At 54.7% G+C, this 25774-nt stretch overlaps 6 protein-coding genes across 6 annotated transcripts; 2 read left to right on the forward strand and 4 right to left on the reverse strand.

Moving 5' to 3' along the window:
- Nucleotides 1-394: 394 nt before the first annotated feature.
- On the reverse strand, nt 395-1258 carry ACO1O0_003319 (uncharacterized protein; the record flags this gene model as incomplete). Its single annotated transcript, XM_083192773.1, has 1 exon — nt 395-1258. The coding sequence occupies one exon, from the start codon at nt 1256-1258 to the stop codon at nt 395-397; it is 864 nt and encodes a 287-aa protein (XP_083051830.1).
- A 1095-nt stretch (nt 1259-2353) lies between these two features.
- On the reverse strand, nt 2354-4443 carry SSB1 (heat shock protein 70 family; the record flags this gene model as incomplete). The annotated part of the gene is made up of 4 exons (XM_083192774.1): nt 2354-3811; nt 3870-4035; nt 4101-4278; nt 4401-4443. 4 exons carry the CDS (start codon nt 4441-4443, stop codon nt 2354-2356), a joined length of 1845 nt encoding a protein of 614 aa, XP_083051831.1.
- Nucleotides 4444-5103: 660 nt separating this feature from the next.
- On the reverse strand, nt 5104-6311 carry ACO1O0_003321 (NAD-dependent epimerase/dehydratase family protein; the record flags this gene model as incomplete). The annotated part of the gene is made up of 3 exons (XM_083192775.1): nt 5104-5933; nt 6023-6214; nt 6272-6311. 3 exons carry the CDS (start codon nt 6309-6311, stop codon nt 5104-5106), a joined length of 1062 nt encoding a protein of 353 aa, XP_083051832.1.
- Nucleotides 6312-16520: 10209 nt separating this feature from the next.
- On the forward strand, nt 16521-18269 carry ACO1O0_003322 (uncharacterized protein; the record flags this gene model as incomplete). Its single annotated transcript, XM_083192776.1, has 2 exons — nt 16521-17085; nt 17137-18269. 2 exons carry the CDS (start codon nt 16521-16523, stop codon nt 18267-18269), a joined length of 1698 nt encoding a protein of 565 aa, XP_083051833.1.
- A 1790-nt stretch (nt 18270-20059) lies between these two features.
- Nucleotides 20060-21349, forward strand: ACO1O0_003323 (uncharacterized protein; the record flags this gene model as incomplete). Its single annotated transcript, XM_083192777.1, has 1 exon — nt 20060-21349. One exon carries the CDS (start codon nt 20060-20062, stop codon nt 21347-21349), a length of 1290 nt encoding a protein of 429 aa, XP_083051834.1.
- A 475-nt stretch (nt 21350-21824) lies between these two features.
- On the reverse strand, nt 21825-24036 carry ACO1O0_003324 (major facilitator superfamily domain-containing protein; the record flags this gene model as incomplete). The annotated part of the gene is made up of 4 exons (XM_083192778.1): nt 21825-22360; nt 22416-23165; nt 23217-23525; nt 23973-24036. 4 exons carry the CDS (start codon nt 24034-24036, stop codon nt 21825-21827), a joined length of 1659 nt encoding a protein of 552 aa, XP_083051835.1.
- Nucleotides 24037-25774: the final 1738 nt, after the last annotated feature.

Raw genomic sequence — 25774 nt, forward strand, 5'->3', positions numbered from 1 at the left:
AATGGGGGCATGGCATGGCATGTGTACGGACAGACACTATTTACTAAGTAGGGGTTACATGCTTAGTAGTAACTCGTATATGCCATTCGGAGCAGATTCGGTGACTGGGATTGCTCGCCGAATACCGAGAAGGCCAAACTCTTTTCATGGGGGTGATTCTCAGAGAGCCCCATCTCTCTGATAGCTAGGCTACGTATTATCTGGATACTGCTAGCCTGCCCAGCGTCGACGATCCAGCACGGATCATGTGATGATGGGTAGCGAGACACGGTCGTGTGCCAGGATTGGAGGGAGAGGAGGGACGGCAGATCGACGACTAGGCATCACCCCCTAGCCTTGTCTGGGCGCATAACACCAAGGATGCTACCACGGCAGCACCGCCTGGGAGAAGTTTTTATGCTCCCGTCCTCTCACCCAGCGCCTTCGCGACGGGGAAGTGCTCGCCCGCCGGGTCCGCGTCGCGTATCATGCTCCTCCAGTCCACCTCCACAACCCCGTCTCTGCTGCTAGCATCACCGTCCTCGCCCTCGCCCTCGCCCTCGCCCTCACTGCATCCCCCCCGCCCGTCCCCGTGGAACTGGCACCACTCCGCCCCGTGGCCCACCTGGATGAACATCCTCGCGCTGCGTAGGTACGGATCCGCCAGCAGGCCCATGATGCCCGCCAGCGGACTCCCCGGCATGAGCCTCACCCGGTCGTAGCGTAGGTGCTTCTTCCCCCCCTGCTGCCGGTGCTGCGCCCCGTCCGTCACGACGAACACGTCCAGCGCCGTGAGCTGGCCCCGCAGGATCATGTCCGCCACGAGCGGCACCACGCGCTCTGCCATCCACCCGCGCAGCCGGTCCAGACGCAGGCTCAGGCGGGCCACCCTGCGCAGGGCGTCGCGGCTGTCCATCAGGCCGTGATCGCCGCCGCCGCCGCCGCCGCGTGGCAGCCCCAATGGCGAGGGAGGTGAGAGCGACGGCAGCTCTGACGACGATGGGTCCTCGAACTCACGCCGCGCGCGGGCGTGATGCGCACCGGCCAGGTCTAGCAGGAACTCGTGCTCCGGCCCGTAGAGCAGCGGCGTGGCGACGGCGTGGAGGCGCGGGTGGGCGAGGAGGATGGGGAGGACGCAGGACAGGTGGGCGAGGGGCGCGGGGGAGCAGGCGCAGAGGGGGATGGGGGCGCGGGGGGGGTGGGTGGTGAGGAGGGGGCGGAGGATAAGGGTGAGGATTTCGATGGGGAGGTCGAGGAGGTGGAGGGGCGGGGGGGACATGATGGCTGTGTGGCACATGGTGCGTGTGGTGTCGCGTTGTGTTGTGTCGACGGGTTAACCGGTCGATGTCGTCCCTCAGTGTGGATGTGGCGGTGAGGCCATGTTGGTGGGCTGGGAGGGAAAGCCGTGGTCCTCGTTACGTCCTTTGGTCGATATCAGGGTGGAGTTGTGAACGATGAAAGATGGCTGGCCATGCTGAGCTCAATGCAGAGGTGGGGGTTTGGTGGCTGTTAGTACGTAATGCGTGAAGCTACTGAGGTGGTAACATGTCGCTCTATTTGGGGTACATATCTATCATTCTGCTCGCCTCTGTTAATCATAGGAACGGCAATAATACTATCATGTTAAGAATGATACCATCATAACTTTCATAGAAAAGCCATTGCAATGCTCTGCTATATTGTTCATACCGTGATAATACGCGGAGCAATATCACCCTAACACTCGTAGCAATATTGCATAGCACTCATAGAAATAATAATATCACACTTATAACCAACCCGTAGCAACATCACCATGTAAAACCCATAGTATTATAATACTTGCGGGAATACGATCATATTGATCATCGTAGCAGTAAGTTATCACGAGCAAGGCCATTTCCTCACATTCACAGCCTGAAATAGGGATTCATCACAGCCCAAGTAGCTTCACTCGCAGCAGGTCTGTAGAGAAACCCTTGCCACTCTTTCACAACAGTTGATACGCAATTTCATGAATCCATTTGTTCCATTCTACCACGTCTATGCTAATTCACAACCCGTTCCCTCGCACATCGCCCGCAAGGTTGAGCCTGTCCAAGGCCCTGCCATTCATAACCATCACCGCCAGTTGTCATCATAATCATCCGTCATGAAACCCCGGCTTCGAGATGGCATCAAGTCTGTGATATTCGAGAGGCAGCAGAACGCAGGAAAAAAAACCGATAAAAAGACTTTTATGTGCCCCGGCAGGTATCTCTGTTCCGAACGACCACAGATCGAAGAAAGAAATCACTTTTGGCCCGCTTCCTCATTTTCCAAGGCACATAGGCACATGGGCCACCGCACACGGCAGCCCCGTATAACGCCACCCCCCTTCTTCCCCATGATGCGTTTATCGCGAGGACATGGCCTTGGTGACAAGACGCTTCAGGGCGAGCTCCTGCTTGCGCAGGTCCTCGGCGGAGCTCTCGTTGAGCTCGAGAGCGGCCATGGCGTCGCTGATGGTGGACTCGATCTTCTCCTTCTGGCCGCGCTTGAGCTTCAGGGACAGAGTGGGATCGGAGACAATCTCCTCGACACGGCCGATGTAAGACTCAAGCTGCTGCTTGGCCTCGAACTTCTTGCTGAAGGCCTCGTCGTTGCTCTTGAAAGCCTCGGCGTCGCTGATCATCTTCTCGATCTCGCCGCTGGAGAGCTTGCCGACAGAGTTGGCAATGGTGATGTTGGCGCTGCGGCCAGAGGTCTTCTCGGTGGCAGTGACCTTGAGGATACCGTTGACGTCGACCTCGAAGACACACTCGAGGACGGCCTCGCCAGCCCTCATGGGAGGGATGGGAGCAAGAGTAAACTCGCCCAGGGAGGTGTTGTCCTCGCAGTTGACACGCTCACCCTGGTAGACGGGGAACTGGACAGTCTGCTGGTTGTCGGCAACAGTGGTGAAGGTGCGCTTCTTAATAGTAGGGCAGGTCTGTCCGCGGGGAACGACGGGGGCAAAGATGTTGCCCTCCATGGCGACACCCAGGGACAGGGGGACGACGTCGAGGAGGAGGAGGTCGGCGGTCTCGGCGGAGGTGGCCTTGCCGGAGAGGATACCGGCCTGGACGGCGGCACCGTAGGCGACGGCCTCATCGGGGTTGATGCTCTTCTCGAGCTTCTTGCCGTCGAAGAACTCGGACAGCAGCTTCTGGATGCGGGGGATACGGGTGGAGCCACCGACGAGGACGATCTCGTCGACGCCAGCCTTCTCCATGGCGGCGTCCTTGAGGACCTGGGCAACAGGCTCGAGGGTGCCAGAGAAGGCCTTGGCGTTGAGCTCCTCGAAGCGAGCACGGGTGATGGTCATGGTGAAGTCCTCACCATCGAAGAGAGAGTCGATCTCAATGGTGGCCTGGGCGCCGCTGGACAGGGTACGCTTGGCACGCTCGCAAGCAGTGCGGAGACGGCGCAGGGCACGGGGGTCGCCGCTGATGTCCTTCTTGGCCTTGCGCTGGAAGTCCTTCTTGCAGTGGTCAAGGAGGTTGGTGTCGAAGTCCTGACCACCAAGATGGGTATCACCAGCGGTGGCCCTGACGGTGAAGACACCGCCCTGGATGTTGAGCAGGGAGACATCGAAAGTACCACCGCCCAGATCGTAGATGAGGACGTTGCGCTCCTTGCTGGACTTGTTGGAGCCAAGACCGTAGGCAATGGCGGCAGCAGTGGGCTCGTTGATGATACGGAGGACGTTGAGGCCGGCAATGGCACCAGCATCCTTGGTGGCCTGACGCTGGTTGTCGTTGAAGTAGGCGGGGACGGTGATGACAGCCTTCTCAACCTTCTTGCCGAGCTTGGTCTCGGCAATCTCCTTCATCTGCAGTGGGAGGTTAGCATGTGATGCTGGGCAGTGAGAATTGACTGGGTGAACATGCCTTGGTGAGGACCATGGAGGAGATCTCCTGGGCGGAGAAGGTCTTCTTCTCGCCGAGGTAGTCAACCTCGATGCGGGGCTGGCCGTTGTCGTCAACGATCTTGAAAGGCCACGACTCGATGTCCTTCTTGACGGTGGGGTCATCGAAACGACGACCGATGAGACGCCTACGGGTAGTTGGTTAGCAAAGTCTTGTCTCGTCACGACAGGGATCGATGGCAGAGCCACTCACTTAGCATCGAAGACGGTGTTGCGGGGGTTCATGGCAGCATTGTTCTTGGCCGCCTCACCGATCAGGCGCTCCTTGTCGGTGAAGGAGACGAAGGAGGGGGTGGTGAAAGAACCCTGCTCGTTGGCAATGATCTCGACATTGTTGCCCTCGTACGTCGCAACGCAAGAGTAGGTGGTACCTGTCGGTTGGACGCATAACAGTCAGCGTCTTGCCTTGGGTGCGAGCGGCGTCCATGACCAGGCATGGATGGGAATGGAACTGGCGAAAAGCACAATCCAAGCAAGGGCGGCGGTTACTCACCCAGATCGATGCCAATGGCACCATCGTACACTTCGTCCGCCATTTTGAAAGAAGTTCTGAAGGGATAGGAGAAAGGGGAGATGTGGTCTTGGAGGATGGATGGAGGAGGAATGGATTTGAAGCGAGGAGGATGGGTGAGGGAGAAGAAGAAAGATTTCGGACGTGGGGTGGGACTGCGGTCGGTGAGAAATTCTCCCAGCAACGGCCGGCAGCCCGCTCCAAAATAAACCACCTGCCCGCCAAAATTTTTGTGGATGGAGGGACCTCAACTTTTTTTTTCTCTTGTTGGTGGGTCGCTGCCGACTCGTGGTTTGTGCCGCCTCTCGTTGGCTGGTTCCCCGCCGCTAAGCCGTATCTGGTACTAGCGCCCCTTGCGTTGCCTCGCCTCCCCTTGCGTCGCCTTGTCAGTGTCGCTCACCGCCCACCTAAAAACGGAATATTGCCGCCGCCCGAGGCAAAGTCTCCAACTGCCCAAGCGAGTTGTGCCCGTCTGGAGTCAGGACGATGACGGAGTATTTACTAGTCGTGTCGATCGAGTCAAGTCGTTGTTGACTGACTACATTCTATGTGGTTGATAGGGGGAGTCGATTCATTTCCTCGAGTCCAGGCGGACTCGGAAGGTTCTTCATTACAACTAGAACCATGAGGTGTTCTAGTACCACTTGCCACCGACAATGCCACCCTCCCACGGATAGCGGCCGCATCAGCCTTTCTTCTCCTTCGGACTCATTCCACGCGCCTGAGCCTCCTGGGCGATCGTATCTGGAATACCCTCCCTTAGCGTGCCATGCTTGGGGTCCCACCCCAGATACCTGCGGGCCCTTTGGGCAACGCCCTTGGAGTTGAGGCCCCACGATGGACCACCGATGCCCTCCATCTGCTCGACCTCTTTCTGGGTGACGAACTTGGTCAGCGGCTCGGGAAGGTAGCCTTGCTTGCTAGCCTCCTCGGCGATCCAGCGCGCCACGTCGGACCACCTGTGCGTCCCGTTCTCTGCGAAGAAGTATCCATTTAGACCAAAGATCTCGGGATTGGCCCTTAGCAACGGGTTCTGCGAGGCGTTAACCAGCTTGAGGAAGACATCCGCCAGGTCCCAAATATGGACGTTGTCCCATTCGGTCAAACCGGGCGAGACGATAGGGGCAAACCCCCCCTCCAACGTGTTGAGCACCATGTCCGGGACCTGGATACTGCGCGTGTTGACCGCGCCATGCCCAGTGCCGTAGATGGTGGGCGGGCAGATGATGGCAACCTTAACACTGTCAGATATGGCGCCCTGGACGATCTTGTCGACGTTGCGGTGTGGTGCACCATCGGGAATGGTCACGATGCGTTGGATGTCTTCGATGTCGTGATATCGCTGCTCGGGCAGAGGGGCCTCCCCATAGCGTTGGTGCTGGATATCGTACCAGGTCAGGATAGCCGTCCCTGTTAGATGGATCCAGTATCCCGGCTTCTCAACCGAGTGTCCAGCCGCGATCCCCTTGGCGATGGCAGTCGCGCCGGGGACGTTGTCAGCGGAATCGGCCGTGTCTGCAAATACCCCATAGTAAGTAAGGGAAGCTCCCCTAGTGACTTGCCCCCTGCCTGGGGATACACAGGCTAGACAGTGATGGACGTACGAACGACGATGTCGGCCTCCGCGGCTGCCTTTTCCACGACATCTGCATCGTCGAGAGTGCCGTAGATGAAATCGGTGTTGGGATACTTATCCTTGATGAGCCTGGCTCGGTTCTCGTCACGGACGAGGAGGATGAGATCATAGCCAGGGTGGGCGTCAGCCAAGCGTGCATGCACGGTGCCTCCAACGTAGCCTGGGGTCGACTGTCAGTATGGTCACACAGACACCGGATCTCTGCAGGCACAGTTACCAGTTGCGCCAGTCAGGAAGATCTTGAGTTTGGGAGCCATCTTGCTGTCCAGGCGTCTTGCTAATGAGGTCGCTCGATATGGGTATGTGAATTGGAAGATGAGTCCAGCCCACAGTCCTAGATGGTTGGCACTGTCTTTATCCTTGGAGACCTTGAGTTTGCACATACCACCACAGGTCAAGGGGCGGGGTGGCTTTCACCCAGCCCAAAAAAAAAGTGACGTTATCATATGAGGTGTGACGATGGAACAAGCCATCCTGACCTCACCATGGAAGCCATAGATGACCGATCAGCCAATCTCCAACGCTCATATGGACCTTGACATGGTCTGGTTATAATAGCCGGGTTATGACCACAACGTAGTTCTATTTGCTGACTTCTCCCGGCAGTCTGTCTGGAGAGAGTATCGAAAGCACATCTCCACTAGCTGTTCTTCCGATTCTCGCCCACCAAACTCCACGATGAACCATCGGGGTGGAGGTTGCAGCCCCACTTTACGTTATCCACTGTTTGTGGCCAACCCACCCTATCCGTATCCGTACTCTTATTACCACTCACTCCGTCCACTCGTACTCAATACTACTGGTTAGCAGTCAGTGGTAGTCCTTTACGAGGCTCTTATTGTTTGGCGGAATCCTACTACGAAAATCCTCGTTAATGACTTCTGGGTGAGTTTTCGATGAAAGAAGATTCTCTTCCAAATGGGTAATTCAGTTCCTGAACAAAGATCAGCTAGTTACTTCCTCATTTGTCTTCAGATCTGTAAAGGTTCGCTTTGCCACGATATCTCAGCCTCGTAAATCAAGAAGACTGCTTTCTGATTCCCATACGCGCTCAAGTAAAGCACAGTGTTCACAGTTTCGGAAATATAGTTGGGCTCTTGGCCAAGAGCACCGCTGGACATTGAGTAAAGTGGGCTACGTGCCCTCCCAGAAACCGCATCCGCTATCACTGCTTTTCTACAACTAAGGTCCCCCTGAAGAAGCTATTTCAGCTATTTTGCCTTTCATTTGACAAACTCCTCAAAGTCGTAAGTTTCTCCGTATTGCATTATCACAAGTTCGTGCCTCCATATGATGTTCTTCATTTCATCATTCATGGTAGTATACAAGTGATTTGAGGATCCTGCCATCAAACAAGAGACATTGTTGCGTACAGCTATGAGATGTTCGATTATTTACCAGGTACCTTGGCCTATAGTTTCCTCGGACGCTAGTGTCACTTACTCCACATCCCAGTATAAACACCGCAGAGATTCGTGAAGGTCTAGGGTAACAATCGCAACACTTAGGATTTACTGTTCAATATCATACGATAAAGAATCACCGGGAAGACAAAGATATAAATTGGAGCCTTGCCCCAGTACCCCGGCTCAGAAACAAGTTTTGGGTTTGCACTCACCCCAGAGCGAACCCCACCCAAGGTCTGCAAGACACGATGAGAGTGATACGTCAAAGGAATGACCAGCTAAGTTTCGACTGAGGCTCGCCCCAGAATAGTCCTTAACCTGAAGGATCTGCTCAAAGAGTACTGTAGATCAGGAATCTTGCATGTTGTTGTTTTGTATCATCTTGGCTTTCTTGAAGGAGGTTACCCATCCACGTCACGGTTAAGATCATGGCCTGGGGCATTCTATACAATCCGTTGGCGCAGGCGACGATCGCAATACTCCTGCCAGCTTTTGATTGACGGTATATCTAAAGCTTGCACCTTAGAAATCAATGGAACACGCATCCTTTTTCGAATCTCATCTGAAAGGAAAAAAAAGATTACCCCGGAGAAAAGTATGACGGGTTGCCCCTTAACGTAGGTAGATTTACTAAACGGTTTAGCAACTAGAAATACACTATTTCATACTCACTTTGACTATAAATAATGCACACTAACCCGCCAGGGCGCATTCCTGTGGGATGTGGATTACTTGGATATGTCGAGGTTGAATGCTGCCCAATAAAATATGAAAGAAAATACATCAATACCCATGTTCCAGACTGCAGGCTGGCATATGGGTAGGGCAAATAATTAGGCTCTAAAAACACAAAAATAGATCCTGTGAATATGTAAATATAGCTTGAAAATACCGGATACTCTGCTGGTCTGTGGTCTTTCGATATTCAGGGTTAGCTGTGAACCCCAAAAAGGAAAAACGGGGGTTGGTCTTCCATAATACATTAAACCCACATTGTATAGCCACCGGTATTCTTCGCATCCTGGATTTCCTCTGACAGCTTTCTCTTGTCTAGCCTCACACAGGCCTCTTTATTATCAGACTACCATCATATGTGCCGCCCCCCTAGGAGTTACAAAGTACAGGGCCGGGGGCCAGCACTTTAGGCATCCATAACACAATTCAAGGTCATGCGCGAAAAATGCAAGTATAAAACTGCATAAAGACTTGAAATATTAATCCTAGTTTAGTTGACTGTTGGAGGTCTGGCGTACTTGAAGTAGGCAGGGATACATGTACCGTGTTACATACTTGGCACGTAATTCCGTTATGGTATAAGAAGTGCTAGATATCTACATGAGTGCTATTTACTTGTTTAGGATTACTGTCTAAGCCCTGATAAACTATATTCTCCTGTTATATTCACATTCTTTGGAGGCAATTGCATATCAGCCATCACTGTGGCGAGGTAGACACGATCTACCCTGCCCGTGTACCGCCAGACTATCACATCACAGGCTCATTCAATTCACAAGAATGGTATCCAGTCATTTTTTTTTAAAAGAAGAAGAAGAAAAAGAAAACCCCAGTACATCTAGACGAAGGTAGGCAGACACACCTAGACTGGGTAAGTAAGAAGCTTGGGTGACTAATAGTCGATGGATAACTTCTCCAGCGCATCAGACGTTGTTCGACAAAGTACTTCCCGAGCTGTCACACCAGGACGCACTCAACCACCAAGCCGCTCCCAGCTTGTTCATGGTGTACGCCCACAATAATAACGCCGAAGATGTTGCTGCGAATGCCTGGTGTGCCCGCCGTCTCATCAAATGGTTGACGACCTGCGGATGCAAAATCCTAGCGGGCAAATCACCACTACTCTTATGGGAGGGACGGGACGAAGGAGATGGCGCTGGGCGAAATACAACCTCAAATTAGTTGTGTTTACTCCCCAACTAGACTAAAGTCAATGGCACGGATACTATTTGGGCTTTCGATAAGGTTAAAGCATGCGTCTCCCCGCTGCTTGAGAAGTATTACAACCACCACTTTACCCCCCAGTATATCGATACCATTCAACGAGTAACTATCGATGGCGACGAGGCGGAAAAGAGATCCAAAATATTGTCGAGAAATCTGATCAAAGGTCGGGATGTCACCAGATTCTTATTAAGCTTGCGTTTCTTCGACACCGACGATTGCGCACAGGCGATGATCATGGAATTATCCCTTTGCATCAACGACAATAAAATAAACATCTACCATTTCTCGAGAACGTTGACCTCCACCTCAAGTCCAGCCCTGGGATAGCTGATCTTCGCTGTCCTCTTCGAGGTCCTCCAGCGGATCTACTCAGACGACGAGCATGAGCTTATCGATAGGTTTCGAAAGTGCTACGAAGATGCCTGCAAGCGCGTTGATGGGGAAGGCCCGATATCGAAAGACAAAGTCCAAAATTGTGGCCGTGAAGAGATTGCCAAGGTCAAGAGCCGCTGGCGCGAAGATGAGCGAGCCTTTGAAGCCATTGACTGACCAGATCTCAAGCTTGTGAGTGAGAGGTTCTCTGGGTCACTGAACCGTCGGGAGCTGGCAAGTCGGTGCTCCTCCACCATCGATCATATTTCAAATCTCGACCCAACAATAGCGGCTCCGTACCTGGTTCCCACATTCAGAAGAGTACACGACAAGCTGCAGATGGCCAGACTAATAGCCTTGCAGTTTCTGGGAATCAACACCCCTCCTTGATGATGGATAGCCTAAAGTGTGCGCACAGGCCTAACGATATCAAGAAGATAATTGCCGAGGGCCTTTCCGCAGAGGTGGACAAATATTACGACATACCTTACGTCTTGAGCATCAGGGGAGGCTTGCCAAGAAGGATCTCTGGTGTTAATAGTTACCCACAGGGGAAGCTCATGTCGAAATCTCAACTCGCATGACACAGTCTCACTGGTTTCTATAATTAGTTGGAGCCACCTGTTTGTCTCATTCGCCCTCTATTCCAAAGACCTAGACAACGGGCATTTTTAACATCCCAATCCTCCGGTATTCTCGTCTTTATGCTTACCTGTTGGTGCGCTCAGTCACAGAAAGCGCATCTTTAGACTACCCTGAAGCAAGTGGCGGCATTGGGAGGCCAACCCATCATCCCAGATAGATATGAAAAAGAAATCACCGTCGTGGCTCGGGCTACACTACAAGGGGGCAAGTCAGGGTCATATCAGCTCTTAGGTATTCGTCTTCGTACTCTTGGGACGAGGATGAGTCAGATACGGAGGATGATGGCCCATTGTATACTCTGCTAGACATGAACGTAACCAAGAATCTATATCGTCGACGGGAGAGCACTTGAGTCTAGGTATTCAATATTTAGCAAGGTTAGAACTTGAGGGTATGTACTATTGGCATTGTAGAAACATGTCTCAGTTCCCCATTACTTGGTACGAAATTCCATTGCCGTCCCCAAGCCACTTGAAGCTTCAAGTAGCCGCTCGACATTTGGTGGCCAACTCCAACTCGTACCACTACTCCAACAGGTAGGAGCCCTTCAGGAACCCTCTAGCATACATCATCATGAAACTGCTTCTCACCAAAGCCCCCCCAGTGACGGATCGTACTACTACTCCAACCCCAACGGCAGTACCTACTACAACAATGGCAGCGGTGGCTCCACCTACACGTCCCCCAGCGGCGCCAGCTTCTCTTCCGGATACAGCAGCAGCAGCAGCAGCAGCAACAAGTAATGAGGCTGGACCCTTCTGGTGCGCCTCATACAGCACATCCCATGTCCTTGTCGTGCAAAGCGGAGGGCTTGGCCGCGCCCATAGTCGACTTTCTTCCAAGAAACAGGCCTTCAAAGGGTACGACGCCGAGCCTCCACCAAACAGAGATATTACATGGCTACGGCATAGTCCGTGCAACAATGAATATACTTCACGACTGAAATTTGCTATCTTCAAGTGCGGTGCGACGTTTTTCTACTGTCCATACAGCTCCCCTTTACCAAATTGAGAATGATTTGCAACCCCACACAGCCGAGATGTCGTTCGCCATACTACGCCATCCTTTCCACCAATCCCATTTTCTTTATCCTCTTTGTTGGTTCGCCGACATGAACAGTCACTGAGTTCTCCTCACATGTCCCAGAAATGGTTCCCCATCCATACACTTCAGCCGTGGACAGAGTAGTACACAGCCAGTGTGACGATGAGGATGGTGAACACCACAACCTCCGCACAAAGCTGCTTTTTTAAAACGCCCCGCTGCTTCTGACTCAAGCCATGCAGCTGGCCATGCGTGTACCAGGAAATGGTGCTGTCGAATTTCCCGCAAAGTGCTAGTATTCCAGCGGGCGGGAAGAAGAATGAGAAAATCATGACATTCAGAAAAATGATCCCCTGCCGATGCTCTGCATCATCTGGAAACTGTCGACGGTGGAGGACACCTTCTCTTGCTGACTCGATAGGGTCAAGCTGTGAGGACAGGGAACGGCGCTCGGCGTCGCTCGCATCTCGATCCCCAGTCTGTGTTTCTTTGTGGTTCCGAAGACCAAGGAATGATGGTAGGCGACTGCCAAGAATTCCCCAACTGTCGTACGGTCCACCTTTATGGAATGATCTGTGGGAGTCTTGGGCCTTCCGACCCGAAGGGGGTGTGTCGAAAACGCCAAACGAGATAAGCGGGAACTCGGTATTGTCGTCACTTGCTAGAGTGCCGTCAGTCTCATCTTCCAGCCTCCAGGTCCCTGGAAACTTACCAGTAGTTGTTCTTCTATAATCAGCCATATGGGAACGTTGGTGGGCGGGTACAGGCGCGGGCAAGGATACGTGTGGTGATCCCATCTGGGAGCCAAAATAGGGGGAAAGAGGCGTCCAGGGACCCTGCGATGAGGAAGCAGTGCTGACAGTTCCCGACCTTGTCTTCGCCATGAATGAGCCTCCCGTTATGCTATGGTCCTCTTCGCCCCGCTCCCTCCGGAAGTGCTGCAGCTTGGCTGCTTCTGGCAAACTTATCAGGGGAAACGGGAGCCGAGAAACTCCGTTCGGGGGGAATTTGACATGCGATACGCGTGATACACCTGGGCTACTGGGATCTTCGAAAATTCCTGGGCTATAAAGCGGATGGTCGAACATGCTCAATCGAGCCTTGGGAGGATCTTGTTGTGGACTCTGCTGGACGCAAGACCAGTGGAAAGGAGATTTCTTGTGAAGATTCGTCTGTGCGTCATCTTCGGATCCAACACCTACTAAGTTCTCGGAACTCAAAGTTTCGTAGCTGTCCCCAACCGTTCTCATCTCAACGTTTCGATGTCCAGCGCTGGGTCGATTGATAGAATGATCCCGACGGAAGGTGTTGGAGAACCCCCGTATAGCAGCCGTAGCTATAGATGGAGGCTGAGGGCCTTGGCGACTGTAATTTCGCAGGGTACTATCAGATTCGTTGCCTTTGAGACTGGGTACGTGGATGCGCCTGTTCGTTTGCTTGTCCCAGCGAAGGTGGTATGTTCCATCCTGGTCAAACCGTTGTGGATGTTGGATGATCCTTTCGGTAGAACCATTATCACACGGGCAAAAATCGTAATCCGGGGCATCAGAGACGTCAGCAAGACTACTTCTAGTGCCCTTTACAAAAGTCTCATGACAAATTCTTGGAGGCTCGTAGATCTGGTCTGTTGTGACTGTCTGCCAGTCCCCGTCGGTTGCATTGTCTGTCTTTGGCGGGATCAATATCGCGATATCCCCACTCAGTCGACGTGAGGTTTCGATTTTGGTGGAACGTGCAACTTCCTCCTTTCTTATTACCGGAATCTTAACAGCGTCATCGACTTTCTAGGTCGATTGAATGGCTGCCGGATTGTAAAAAGAGTTTCCTGTGCTCGGTCGGATACCGTACTGGGGAATGGCTTCAATCTTTGGGAGGTCATTGATATCAGAACAGGCATGGTGGTTCATAGTACTCTGATGAAGAGAGTTGCTGATCTCACACTCGGCTGCTGGCTTCAGAAACGCCGAATAAACGACGCCATCATACTGGAAAGGGTCCCCGCTGGTGCTACTGGATATTTTCGAGATTCGCCTTCCCATCCATTGGTCTACCCGAAGGCTTCCTCCGAAACCCATAGTGGCAGGTCGCCTGCGACTGTCGGAACGAACTGGATCCCAGGCTTCCAGGTTCAGTAGTTGTTCCTCGACAATCTCCTCATTGGTGTCTAGGTCGCTATAGCAGCTTGACAGAGAATAGAAGGAAGGGTAGGGCGCGAGGTTCCCCCGCGAGACTCCACCTGGGAGCTTTGGAAGGGGTATATCGGGAGGACCGAGGATGGTGTTTCTCCTACAAGCCAGAGAGCTGCTAGTTGTGGCGGAGTTGATAGTTCTGTGAACGTAAGAACCTAATTCAAAGTTCCTCTGTCGTTTAAGCTGGATTTCACCAACCTCGGGGCGCTGTTCATATAGTTCCTCCGATGGGGCAACTGTCTCCCATTCAGAGCCAGCCTCGTCCAAGTTTGAGTGAGATTTGTGGCGCTCCGTGAGATCTTTGCCCGCATTTTGCAGAGGCAACGGGAGGTAGGCTAGAGTAGACCTTTTGTCCGTGGCCGACGAGGGAAAAATGCGGATATCTACCGGAGGGAAACCTTCGAGTCGGATCACATCATCGTCCTCGTGGGTGAATGGGTTCAAATCCGACGATGATGCCACGCTTGCGCTGGTGATTCTGTCGCCGGCATCGCGTGTTGGAACACCACTTGAGGCATGAGCCCAAGGAGACTGGTTGCTGGTCAGTATATGACAGTTATTGTCTCATGTGAGGGTTGAAAAGGATAACCTACCCCCTCAAATATCGGAAGCATCACGCATCACAGTTGAGAGAGAGCACAGCTACCCCAACGACGAGATGAGAAAATTCAGAGGTGCTGAGTGTCGCTTTTCTCGACCAAATAACCACCGGATAGGATAGTCGTTAAACCTCGATGAGATAGAAGAGGAGCGCGCCTTGCAGCAAGTGTGTGGTGAGAGGCGAGTTCCATGGAAATAGTGTTGGGCGTGGAACGTGTCGATGGTCTAAAAAGACTCGAGATGGGAGGTGTTGAATGAGGTTGGGTACAAAAACAAGCAGGAACGGCGCGATAAACAGGATGTGGGTGAGAAGAGAGAGAGTGTTGCCCGTGCAGTGATCTGGCACTGCAAGCAGCTGTTGACACTTGACGGTCCAGATGAGGGACAGTTGCAAGGCTACAGTCATTCGTCCTTTGGGGCAAGGCCAGCACTTCTAATAGGTCGGGGCATGGTTCCAGTAACTACCTACTGGTAGGTAAGTAAGTAATAAGTGTTTCCTATAGTGGGTAGGAAGTACCTGGCCCCGACAGCACCTGCCCTATCTCAGTATCCAGGTGTGCTACAATTCTGTTCACCTGAAGTACCCTACTAGGCACCTACCTATAAGCTAGGAGTATAGAAGCCCAGAATACGGTGTAGACAGAGGGCAAATAATCACTAAATATTAAGTCAACAACAAAATGCTCTTCTTCCAGTAGGCAGGTCGAGTGGATTCGGCAGTGACACGACCATTGCACTGGTTTGTCCAAGCCGCACATTGTCTCGTGCTTAGATTTTCGGGTCTTGTCATGTTGCAGTCCGATACGGGAGAGGAAAAACAGCAGAAACTTGAAGCGAGCAAGAATGAAACACACCAAGCCCGACCAGTTCCTCCCGCTTGTGTTCAAGCAGCTAAACTTGGAGAAGGCCTTGATATCGCCACGCCCACATACAATGGCGATCTTGAAGACGAAGTGAGGTTGGGTGATCGACATGGGAAAGCAGGAATGCAGTACCATGATCCATGGCCGCGGCCACAACTTTGGCTCCCGAAGCCCCCCAAGCCCAGTGGGGCCCGGCTGGGTGGCTCGATGCCCCCCCAAGCTCCAAGCTGAATTTAGCTTCAAGCGGCCAAGCAACTTCTCTCATCAACGAGCCCAATCACGGCTTCTGGCGAGGCCCGGCCAGGGGTTGCCCAGATGGCCTAGACGCGGTGCGGCAGACTGTGGTAGTGGCCAATCCATCTACGGCCTGGAAGCGATCGTCGATTTCACCCCGCATGTTGTGCGATTGACATGCAGCAATGGGGCGGCCAAGTCTGTTGCCAAGAAGCGAGACGAATGGGATTGGGCCTGATGAATTCGATGTCGGATCTTTTGGGATCATCTGCGTGAAGTTTGATCGTGGGACACTCCATCTGTTATGTTATGGCTTGAGGCAGATAGCATTCATAACGGCATCGCCCATTTCTCGAGGCTGCAAACGGCCGTGGAACTTGGTGGGCAGCCAACGATGCGGGGCAGTCGATGGCCTCCAATGCCTCATGCCGCCATCCCGCTCCTCCATCCCACCGTACCTACTTACTCAAACGAACCCTCTTCCCCCCTTCTTCCTCCCGCAGAGCTCCCAAGCTCCAATCCTTATACTTCTCTCTTCTCCTCCGCCATCACCATGCCTTCGCCATCCGAGACATACAGCACCTGCTGACGGCAGGTCCGTGGCACCATCACCTGCAGCAACAACCCTGCATGCTTGCAGCTTCTGCAGTCGCAGCAGTCCTGCTCCCCCTCTGCCACCTTGGGAAGAAGCCCTGATCTCTCACTCGCCTCCCCTTGACCTGCAACTTTCGATTTTTCCTCCTCCAAGCCCCTCGCTGCCCGCCCTCATTCCTCCTCCTCCACCCGACGCAATACTTCTTTCGCCCACAGCTTTCCCGCGCACCTTGTCACTGTTGCCTTCCAGTTCGCCACTCCTGGCCCAGCATGCATCATGGAGCGGAAAACGCCACTCCCAGGATCACTCCCAGAAGAGATATGGCTACATATTATCAACTGTGAGCATTCGCAGCTGGCGTACCCAGGCAATTGGCTGCATATTTGGCCTTTTCTGACACGGCTCTTCTCCAGACCTCATACCCTACGAAATCTCCAGGCTTCAGCAGGTCTCAAAACACATGCGAGACCTTTGTCTCGATAACAATCTTTGGAGAGTCCATTGCTTCGACCACTCCCCCTGGTATCAATCGCTCATCAACCGCCGTGCCTCGCAAATGCCATTCATGTTTCTCGACGGCCCCCAAGATGGCGATCTCTCGAACGAGCCGCATAACCACTCCAGCGTACTGGCCGAAGACAAGAGACATGAGGAGGAGGCAACAATACAATCGCGCCGCCGCACTCAAAAGCTACAGGACATGGCCAACTGGGATCCCGCATTCCCCGACGAAGAGGTCTTTTGGTACGACGAGTACATTCAGCGGGAGGGCGCGACTTGCGTCAACTGGCTACAAACCCCCCGGATGAGAGGCTGGGGTCTAGAGGCCATCATAGAGGCCCGGGGTGTCGCTCTCTACTCGCCGCACGATGGTGACGACGGTATTGGTACCAAGCTCGCGGTGGCACCGCTAGACGATGGTTCCGTGTGTCTGTGGGATGTCAACGGGACACGGGGGAGGCAAGGAGGCATTCTTGCCAAAAGCGAGCCGGATCTGCTTTATATGGAAGGGTTCAGGGACAGTAATGAGCGGTTGCGATCCCAGAGGATCGACTCAAGTATCTCAGATCGTGTCAGTGTTGACCAAGCCAACCACAAGGCCTACTTTGCCGTTCAGAGCCGTGAGTCCGTGCATGTCCCCGAGGTGCTCGGATCCTGCTAATTAAAGTCAGACCTTATCGAGGTGGATCTCAATCGCCTAGACGTGGTGAGCCGCGACTCGTTCGAGTGGTCCATCACGACACTCTCAGCAATTCACCCAGACAAGCCGCTGGTTGTGGGTACGTCGCTTGGGGTCCATCTGCATGACTTCCGAGCCCGAGCCAAAGTGATACACGACGTACCGGAGCGTGTGGACGGCCAATCGTGGCAGGATACCGACGTTTTCAAGGCCATCTTCGACACCAACCCTCTGCCCCCGTATGCATCGCTGTCTCAGCCCACACCTACGGGCATTTTATATCTCCCACAGCTCCCGCAGGCCGGCTCGGCAAGTTTGGTGACGGATGACATTTACATATCGGGGCGGTTCTCCAACATTCTCCATTACGACCGCCGCAAGTTCCCAGCGATAGTCAACTCGATCCACTCAGGGGCTGTGGTCAACAGCTTGGCAGCGCTCCCCTACCCGTTTTCGACGGTCGACCACGAAATCAGGCAGTTTGGGGAATCCAGCCCCGAGAAGGTGGCGGAGATGAAGAGTCGCGTCGGGAGCGCCCTCATTGCAGGAGGAAGCTACAACCAGAAGGGCAGCCTGGAAATCTACGGACTGGCGCCGGCCTGGAGTACCGCAGGGAGGAGCACGACGCTTCTCAATTCGGTAGTCAAGAATCGATTCACGGCAGCCTCGTCGCCCATCCTCTCAGTGGCGAATCACGGGACCAAGATTGTCTTCTCGGACGGGTCGGGTCTGCTCAAGTGGTTCGAGAGGGACGGCAACACGGAGTGCCGTCGACTCCGGGTCGGGCATAGCGAAGCGGACGGGCGGGGCTCCATGTCGGAATCGGAGCCGCAACTTGACGACGTGGCGCGCAAGATTGTGTCGACGCGGACGAAGCACGGGGCGTGCAGGCCCAACAATGACGACATCTTGTTCTGGACAGGGGAGAGGCTGGGCCTCGTCAGCTTCACAAGGACGCCACTGTACCAGGAGAGGGACTTTGCGGGCGAGGGTGAGGCGAGCGCCGGGGACCAGGCGAGGCAAGAGTACGTGGAGCGGATGCGGGAGGCGTTGGAGCGCCAGGCGGGCGAGGTTAGGTTCTTGAGCAGCCTGGGGATAGGGACCAGGAGCTCGTTTGGGCTGTAGGACGGACGGTATACTCGCTGCACCGCCGTGATGCTCCGGGTTGGGCCCGGATAATATGGGATGACCGGAGATTGCTTGGTCAAAATTACTGCGGCTGGATGGTTTGGCTGGGTTTGGATGTGGGGTTCAGGATTCCAAAAGCGACTGTAAATATTAATGCCAGCGTCATTATATGATGCACTAGATAATATGGACGGGTCAGCGTAATATGATAGTAATAGCATCACTATTCGTGCGAAGTAATAATGAAACGATGATACGATTGAGAGCCGAGTACAGAGTACGGGGGAGTATCAGTTTGAACTCGCGAAGTCTTAAAGGAGTACTAGTTAGTTAGTAGTTACTCGTACGGAGTACGGATACTCGTATACACTAAGGATACGTACGTATGTATGTACGTACCTCAGTAGCGTCGGGCTGGGCCGTCTGGCCATGTCGTAGGCGAGATTGGGAGAGCCAGGTCACCGAACGAAGGTGGCAAGGCCCAGGGCAGAAGATGATACGTTTGGGGCGGCCAACCAGAGGAAGACCAGCGGCGTCGACGGCCAATGAAGCCATCTGGGGTGCCCCATCCCCGCGAATCGTCGGACATTAGGTGCGACCATGCATTCGCTACATCTGCCCAACCTTCCTCTGGCCCAGCATGGCCCGGCATGCCGCATCGAATTGCTGCGCGTCCAAGACACTGCGTGACCGTGGAGTGACCGTGATGCCTCCCTCGGAGGCTCTCAGAGCCTCTTACGCCCGGCGGGTACAACCGTTGTGGTCCAACTGCCGACCATGGCCGAGGAAGCAGGGGAATCCCCGTCTCGCAAGGGATCCGATCGCCGCGGGTCTGGGGCAATTCAACAACTCGCCACCGCTCACGAGCACATCGTATCCATAATCCAGCACACGAATAACTACTCCGTACGGACACTCCGTACTCGTAACCACTAACCCGCCCCGTATCGTTGGGCCATCTCAGTTCATGGCGACCCGACAGGTGCCAGCACACACAAGGCACGGGCGCCCCATCCAGGCTCCAGGCTATGCGTAGCGCCCCAAGATTGCAAGGCACACCGCTGGATTGGCCCACGACAGACGCATTGTTCTGCACTCTGCACGACCCGCCGGCTGCTTCACTGCTTCACTGCTTGTTTGGATTGCCTTGACTGGCTTGACTGGCGCTGCTGAGCGCTGGCGCAATCCGCTGGCATATATGCTACTATGTAGCAATCTGCTGGCACCTGTTGGCGGGACCACAGCGACTCGGATGGTCGCAGAGGAGTGAGGCGAGGCGGTTGCAACTGGTGCCCTCCTGCCTCCATTTGCTCCCATTTGCTCCCATTCGTCCCCGACTCCTTGGCATCAACGAGTTGGTCGCGGGAATCGCGCGTCGGGTTCCATAAGCCGGCGGCGCTGCATGAGATTCCCGTGATTTATCGTCATCCAAAGATTCATTCATTTGTGTAGCCGTCAGGGCCTTCCTTTTGGCCCGGATCAGTTCCTCCTTGACCTCAGTTACCTTTGCTAGTCGTTTTCTTAACTTCTATGGGGTAACGGATACGCCGTCTGTCTTGGCTTTCTTTCAATTTTCCTCGCCCTTACCGCTTCTTTGTTTGCAGGCGCTGCCCCTCCCTTTCCTTCCCTGGTCTCGCACCTTCCAGCCTCTCACTTATACGATCCGCCCCGAATCCCATCATCTCCCACTACACCACTCCTCCATCCTCTCTACATGGCCTCCTAAAACGAAAAAGAAAAGAAAAGAAAAACCAACCTCTTCCGCCACCTCGGACGGAGCATGTCCTATGGCATATTGGGTCGTTGGCGGCGGTGGCCCGCCTGACGTTCCCGAACAGTCGTACTTGCCCTACGAATACCAATCTGCTGCCCATGGGGCCAAGAGGACATCATCCTACGATGACGACAACGACCATTATGACTATGAGGCTGTCAAGCGAGCTCGGCTGGAGGACTGGGAAGGCGCCTTCACCCACCACCACCACCACCACCACCATCACCACCACAATCGCTACGACCAGCGTCCGTCCCGCGCCGAGTCCGACTCGGTCCGTGTCAAGAACCTCGCCTTTCTCGTCATTCGCGAGGGCACCCAGACCCCTGAGGAGCACCATGGCCCTCGCTATTATCCTCCCCCGGCCCCCCAGCCTCTTCCTTCGCTCCCGGGCGGCCTGACGTCGCCGCCGCCGCCGGCTGTCCTCTTCTCCTCGGCTCCGATGGAACGTACCGAGTCCGGCCTCTCCATCTCGTCCGACAACACCACCGCCCACGACGAGATCCCGGATGATGACCCCCTCGCCACTTCCACCCCCCTCATCGCCGACCTTCAGGCCGCCCATCTCGTCCGCGCCCACGTCCAGTCCTCTCGCCAAGACTCCAAGCACTCGCGCATCCTCCACTCCCTTATCCAGCCCCGCATGGAACCTACCCCCGGCCGTCCCACCCGGGCCTTCCCCCTCGACGACTCCGCCCTCCACTCCCTCTTCCAAGCCGCCAACGCCCTCTTCTTCGCCCACCGCCTCTCCAACCGCGTCGCCTGGGACTGGAGCCACCCATCCTCGCCCTCGTCGCCCTCGTCCTCCGGGTCTGACTCCTCGTCCTCCCGCTACGCCCACCACGTCGTCGGCACCACCGCCCTGCGCCGCTCCGCCTCCCCCCGCGGCGGCTACGAGACCCTGATCGTGCTCAGCTCGCCCATCCTGCGCGACACGCGGTACAACCGCCGCCTGCTCATCGCCACCTTCCTGCACGAGATGATTCACAGCTTCCTCTTCGTCACCTGCGGTATCAAGGCTGCCCGCGGCGGCGGCCACACCGAGGGCTTCCGCATCATCGCCGAGACCATCGACGAGTGGGTCGGCAGGGACCGGCTCCGCCTCGCCGACATGGAGGCCGACCTCGAGCGCTTCCGCGGTGGGGACGTCAGCGACCCCGGAGCCCACCACGTCTGCGGCGGGGGCTACGCGGCGCCGCTCCCCGGGAGCCACCGCGAGCGGGATGGCGGCTGGGAGTGTTTCGAGCAGGAGGGATTCCGGACCCGCGGGCCCACTGGCCCCGGGTCATCATACGTTCGATGAGACTCGACGGGCAGGCAGGCCCCTGCCCTGCCCCTCTGAGCCATCTGCATGGATACTAGTACATGCAAAAACTGTCGTGATGGAATTTGTTCTTTCTTTTTATTTTTTTCCTATTTTGGTTTTCTTTTTCTTTTCTTTTTTTTCTCTTGACTGTACATATCCAGCTGCATTGGTGCATTGCAAAGGCGTTGTTGAGCTGTATATCTATCAATTACGAGTACGAAGGCACGAGCACGATAGACTTAAAATGCAAAACACGGAGGGCTGGCGGCCATTTCGGAGAACCAAACGACTAGCTTTTTTGAAGAAAAAAATTACCCGTAACTATCCCAGTGTAAATACATGTAATGTATGACAGACCCTTGGAAACACTAATGCAAGAACGCCATTGATGCATATACCATGTCTCATCAGACCGCATCCGTGGCTACATAACAGTCGTGACGTGAGGATCGTCACAATGGGCTTCGCCCTATCACTTTGCCGCGCTATTGATGGCGCTGTACCTCGTACCGTTTTGGCTACTATTCGGCAGCAGTGGCGACTGCTCGTCTCGCCCTTCGCCGTCATCCTCAAAGGGAGATTCGCACAGAAGAGTATCAACGCTTTGACTGTCATCCTCCGCATCGCTCTCCTCGGGTGTTGACGTTGGTCCGTCGCCCTCGACAATCATAAAGACCGGGATGGCGCCGATGAGCGCAATCAGCGCCAGGAAGGCGTGCGGTATCATGATGTAGCCGCGGTCAGCGCCCCAGGTAAAGGCAAGGCCAGTGAGGAGCGGACCGGCGGCGCGGCCAATGCCGCTGAAAGATGTGGCGAAGCCGTTCAGGGTACCCAGGACACGGACTGATGTACATGAGTTGGTGAGAAGGATAGTCGTCGACGGGAAGGCGATGGTGACTGCGAAGCCCTTGAAGAGCATGATGAACGCCAGAGCGATGTACCGTGCCGTGGAGGTTTCGAACAAGGCCGTGTATGGTGTGAGAAAGTACATCACCGGGAGAACCAACGCTGTGTCTCGTTAGTATATATAAAATCTCTCCAGGGCGGACACGAGCCAACTTACAGCAGACCTTGAAGCACTGGAGAACCCCGAAGCGCTCAACCAGCGAAGGGTAGAGAAGAAATTGGATGAGGCCGCAGGTAATTCCATAGCACGTGAAGATGGTTCCAATCTCTCCCGACTCCAGCCCGAAGCCCCCCGTAAAGTAGAAGGGCAGCTTGGTGGCATTACCCGTGTCCTTTATCGTGGGGTAGTTGAGGAAGACGGTCACGTTTTGGTCGTAGGCAACCGAGTGGAACGCCAGGAATGTGTAGACCAGAAGGTTGAGGAATGTTTGCCGAGTGAAGACGTCCATGGTACTAGGAGGTGGAAGTCGGCTAGCGGCGCGCTTTTTGGTCACGACGTTGCCCGGGACGAGTGGTGCCGTGGCTTCGCCATCCACAAAGGAGCGGCGGCGGTGGGCGTGGGTAGAACGCGTAAAGGCGCGGGTGAGACGCTGTCCCACGAGCAGCCCCCAGTCCTTCTCCTCACGTTTGGTGGCGAGGGTCTCTCGGAGGAAAAGAGACGCCACGGCGACAGAGAACAGGAAGAAGATACCGGCTACCAGGTTGGGCAAGAGGTAAGGAAAGCGCTTAAACAATGCAGAGTCACCGAAGAGGGACGGAAACTCCTTGGCCGGCTGAGCAAAGAAGCCGCCAAAACTAGGGCCGACGACAGAGCCGAGAGACCAGACAAGAGGCATGACGGAGAATGCTCGAGGTTGAAGTTCCTTTTCAGGGACCATTTCGGCCACCATAGTTCGGATGATGCCAACTAAGGAGTGTCAGTCGCAGCTCAAAATCTTGGGGAGTGCGCAACACATACCATTCCCGTTACCGCCACCCTGGATCGCTCGCACGACGATGGCCATGGTCAAGCTAGTGGACATGCCCCAGATGATGAATGTGATCATGGTACTCAGTAGACCAATAACAATGATAGGTTTCCTTCCATAGTAATCGGCGGCCCTCCCCCAGGGAATAGCCGTGATGCTCTGGGCTATAGAGAAGACGGCAGAAGTCAAGCCGGCCCAGCGGGCAATCTGGTTCTGCTCGATGCCAAAGTCGCGGATCATCTCCGGGAGGTAGGGGAAGACGGAAGTGTAGGCCATAGGCTCAGCAAAGCGCACAACAGCTAAATTAGAGAAAGATTAGCACACCAAGAGGGAAGCAAAGCGCATGGAAGGGTACCTGGAGGGCGAATTCTCGGGCAGTGTGAGTTGCCGCCCAAGGGAGGTGATGGAAGGCCATGCTGGCCAACTCGGCATCCTGATGCACGGTGTCATGTGTAATTATCTGCTTCGTATGAGAAATGGCCACGGCGAGAGATGGTCAGAGCAGGCGAAGCGACGGGATTACAGGGCGGACACGGGCGAGACGGGAGGCGTCTGTCCAACTCGGAGCAGACGCCAGCAGGCGGGCAAGGAAACAAGCAAGGAGACGGGCAAGGACGCGGGTGGTGAAGCAGCAGAGAGGCAGGCAAACGAGACAGACAATGAGGGCGCCGTGGGGAGATCCGCTCAAGGAGGGGCCTACATTCCCGCTTGGGAGGATCCACGGGTGGTCTGGCGGGGTCCCTTACCCAGTATGGTCAGCTGCTGAACGGGCAGCTTGGGCTTGGAGCCCGGCGAGTGTTTTGTCGCCATGGCGTCGTGTCGGCTCGACCAGAGGTTCGTCGTGACTCGTGAGGATGGCGAGGACAAGTTTGGCGAGGCTGACAACAGAGAATTCAGTGAGAAAGCTCCGGGACCGGGCTGGTGGGGTAGGTGATTTCTCGCGGAGTCGAGAGGCGTCGCATCGGTGGCACCTGCCGCAGCAACCTGGCAGGGGATGCCTATTGGGGATAGGCGGCCAATGGAATATTGCACATTAAGCAGCAAGGAGTCAGGCACGAGCGAGTACGACAGAATGCGACGGAAGGTGACAGCATCAGAGCAGCATCAGAGCAGCATCAGAGAAGCATTAGAGAGGCATCAGAGTAGCATGGGCCAGCAGCGCAACCGAACGGCGGCGTGGAAAATGAATCGAGGGGAAGAAGTTGAAGACGATGCTTGGAACCCGTTGCCGACATATCCATTCATATAACAACCTTGGCTTGCCTGAAAGCCGAGATGGGCAATGCACACTGGGGGGACGAATGGCGGGGCGGAGGGAACATGGAAAGATCCACTTGGTTGCAGTCACGCGCGAGCGATCCTTGAAGGCGCAATAGCGCCTGAATGGCTGGAATGGCTGAACTGCCTGGCCTTCAGGTTCCCTTGACACTCGTCACAGTCGGTCCTCCGAGACAACGGGCCGCATCTAACCAACAGCTTCCAACGCAGCAGACGTTGATGACTGGGGAGAAAAGCGCAGGAGGAGATCGATATTGATGCGGATTGATCAGGCTGCTGGGCGTGGCAATACCGCCAAGACCACTTCCCGTCCGGGCTCGGGCAGTGGCACACCGTCCACCAGACAGACCCCAGGAGGAAAATATGATGCATCGGACAAGCCCCCGAGACGAGTCAACGACCTCGCGGCCTCCAGCCTCCGAAAGCGGAGCCTCTCGGTGCGGTGGATGACCCGCCACCACCGATCCAGCCGACCAGCCCCCCAGAGTCCCACCACCGTCCCTGTCTCACTGCCCTCCGGGCCGCTGACGCTCCCACTTGGCATCGAGATGCTACTTCGTATCGAGCACTATTATTACATAGTATGCAGAGACAAGAGTATGCCCTGCGGCCTTGCACGAGGTTGCCATCAGCCATGGCCGGCTGAGGTTGGTCCGTTGGATGGCTTTCACCAATCACGAATACGCATGTGCGCACCACCGCGTCAATATGCATTGGAATCGCCTCCACATACCCCGATGCAGGCCCAGTGTGTCATCCCACCTGGCTACCAGGATGGCACGTGACAGCCTTTATGGCTGACAGGTCGGTATGTCTGGGTGTGCCTACTAAGACCCAATAGCCCAGTATAAGAAGGCAGTAGATGTGGCGACTCATTGGGGCATACCATCTTATCAATCGGCTGGGTTTTAGGTATTACTACTTTCGCTAAGTCGTTGGTCGTTGAAGGAGAAAGTCTCAGCTTCTAAAAAGACAAGACTAAGGTATGTCTTATGTTGAGTGACCACGTACACTCTAACATCACTACCGCTCGATACCATAGACGTCATCTTCATTACTAGTTAATTACACGGACTTTGCTTATCTTTGGTCTCTGGTCTTGATATTTTATGCGTCGTGATCTTCCGCCCTTTCGGCTTCACGGTGCAATTGCGGCGCGTGACGACTTGGTCGTGAGTATACTGGACCATTTTACACTGAAATTAACCCACCAAGGCTTCCGTTGTGACGTCGTGAAATTGTGTCCCTACTCATTACTATAAAACAGACC

The sequence above is a fragment of the Amphichorda felina genome, assembly GCF_050947745.1.
Source record: "Amphichorda felina strain 45539 chromosome Unknown scaffold_3, whole genome shotgun sequence".
Lineage (NCBI taxonomy): Eukaryota > Fungi > Ascomycota > Sordariomycetes > Hypocreales > Bionectriaceae > Amphichorda > Amphichorda felina.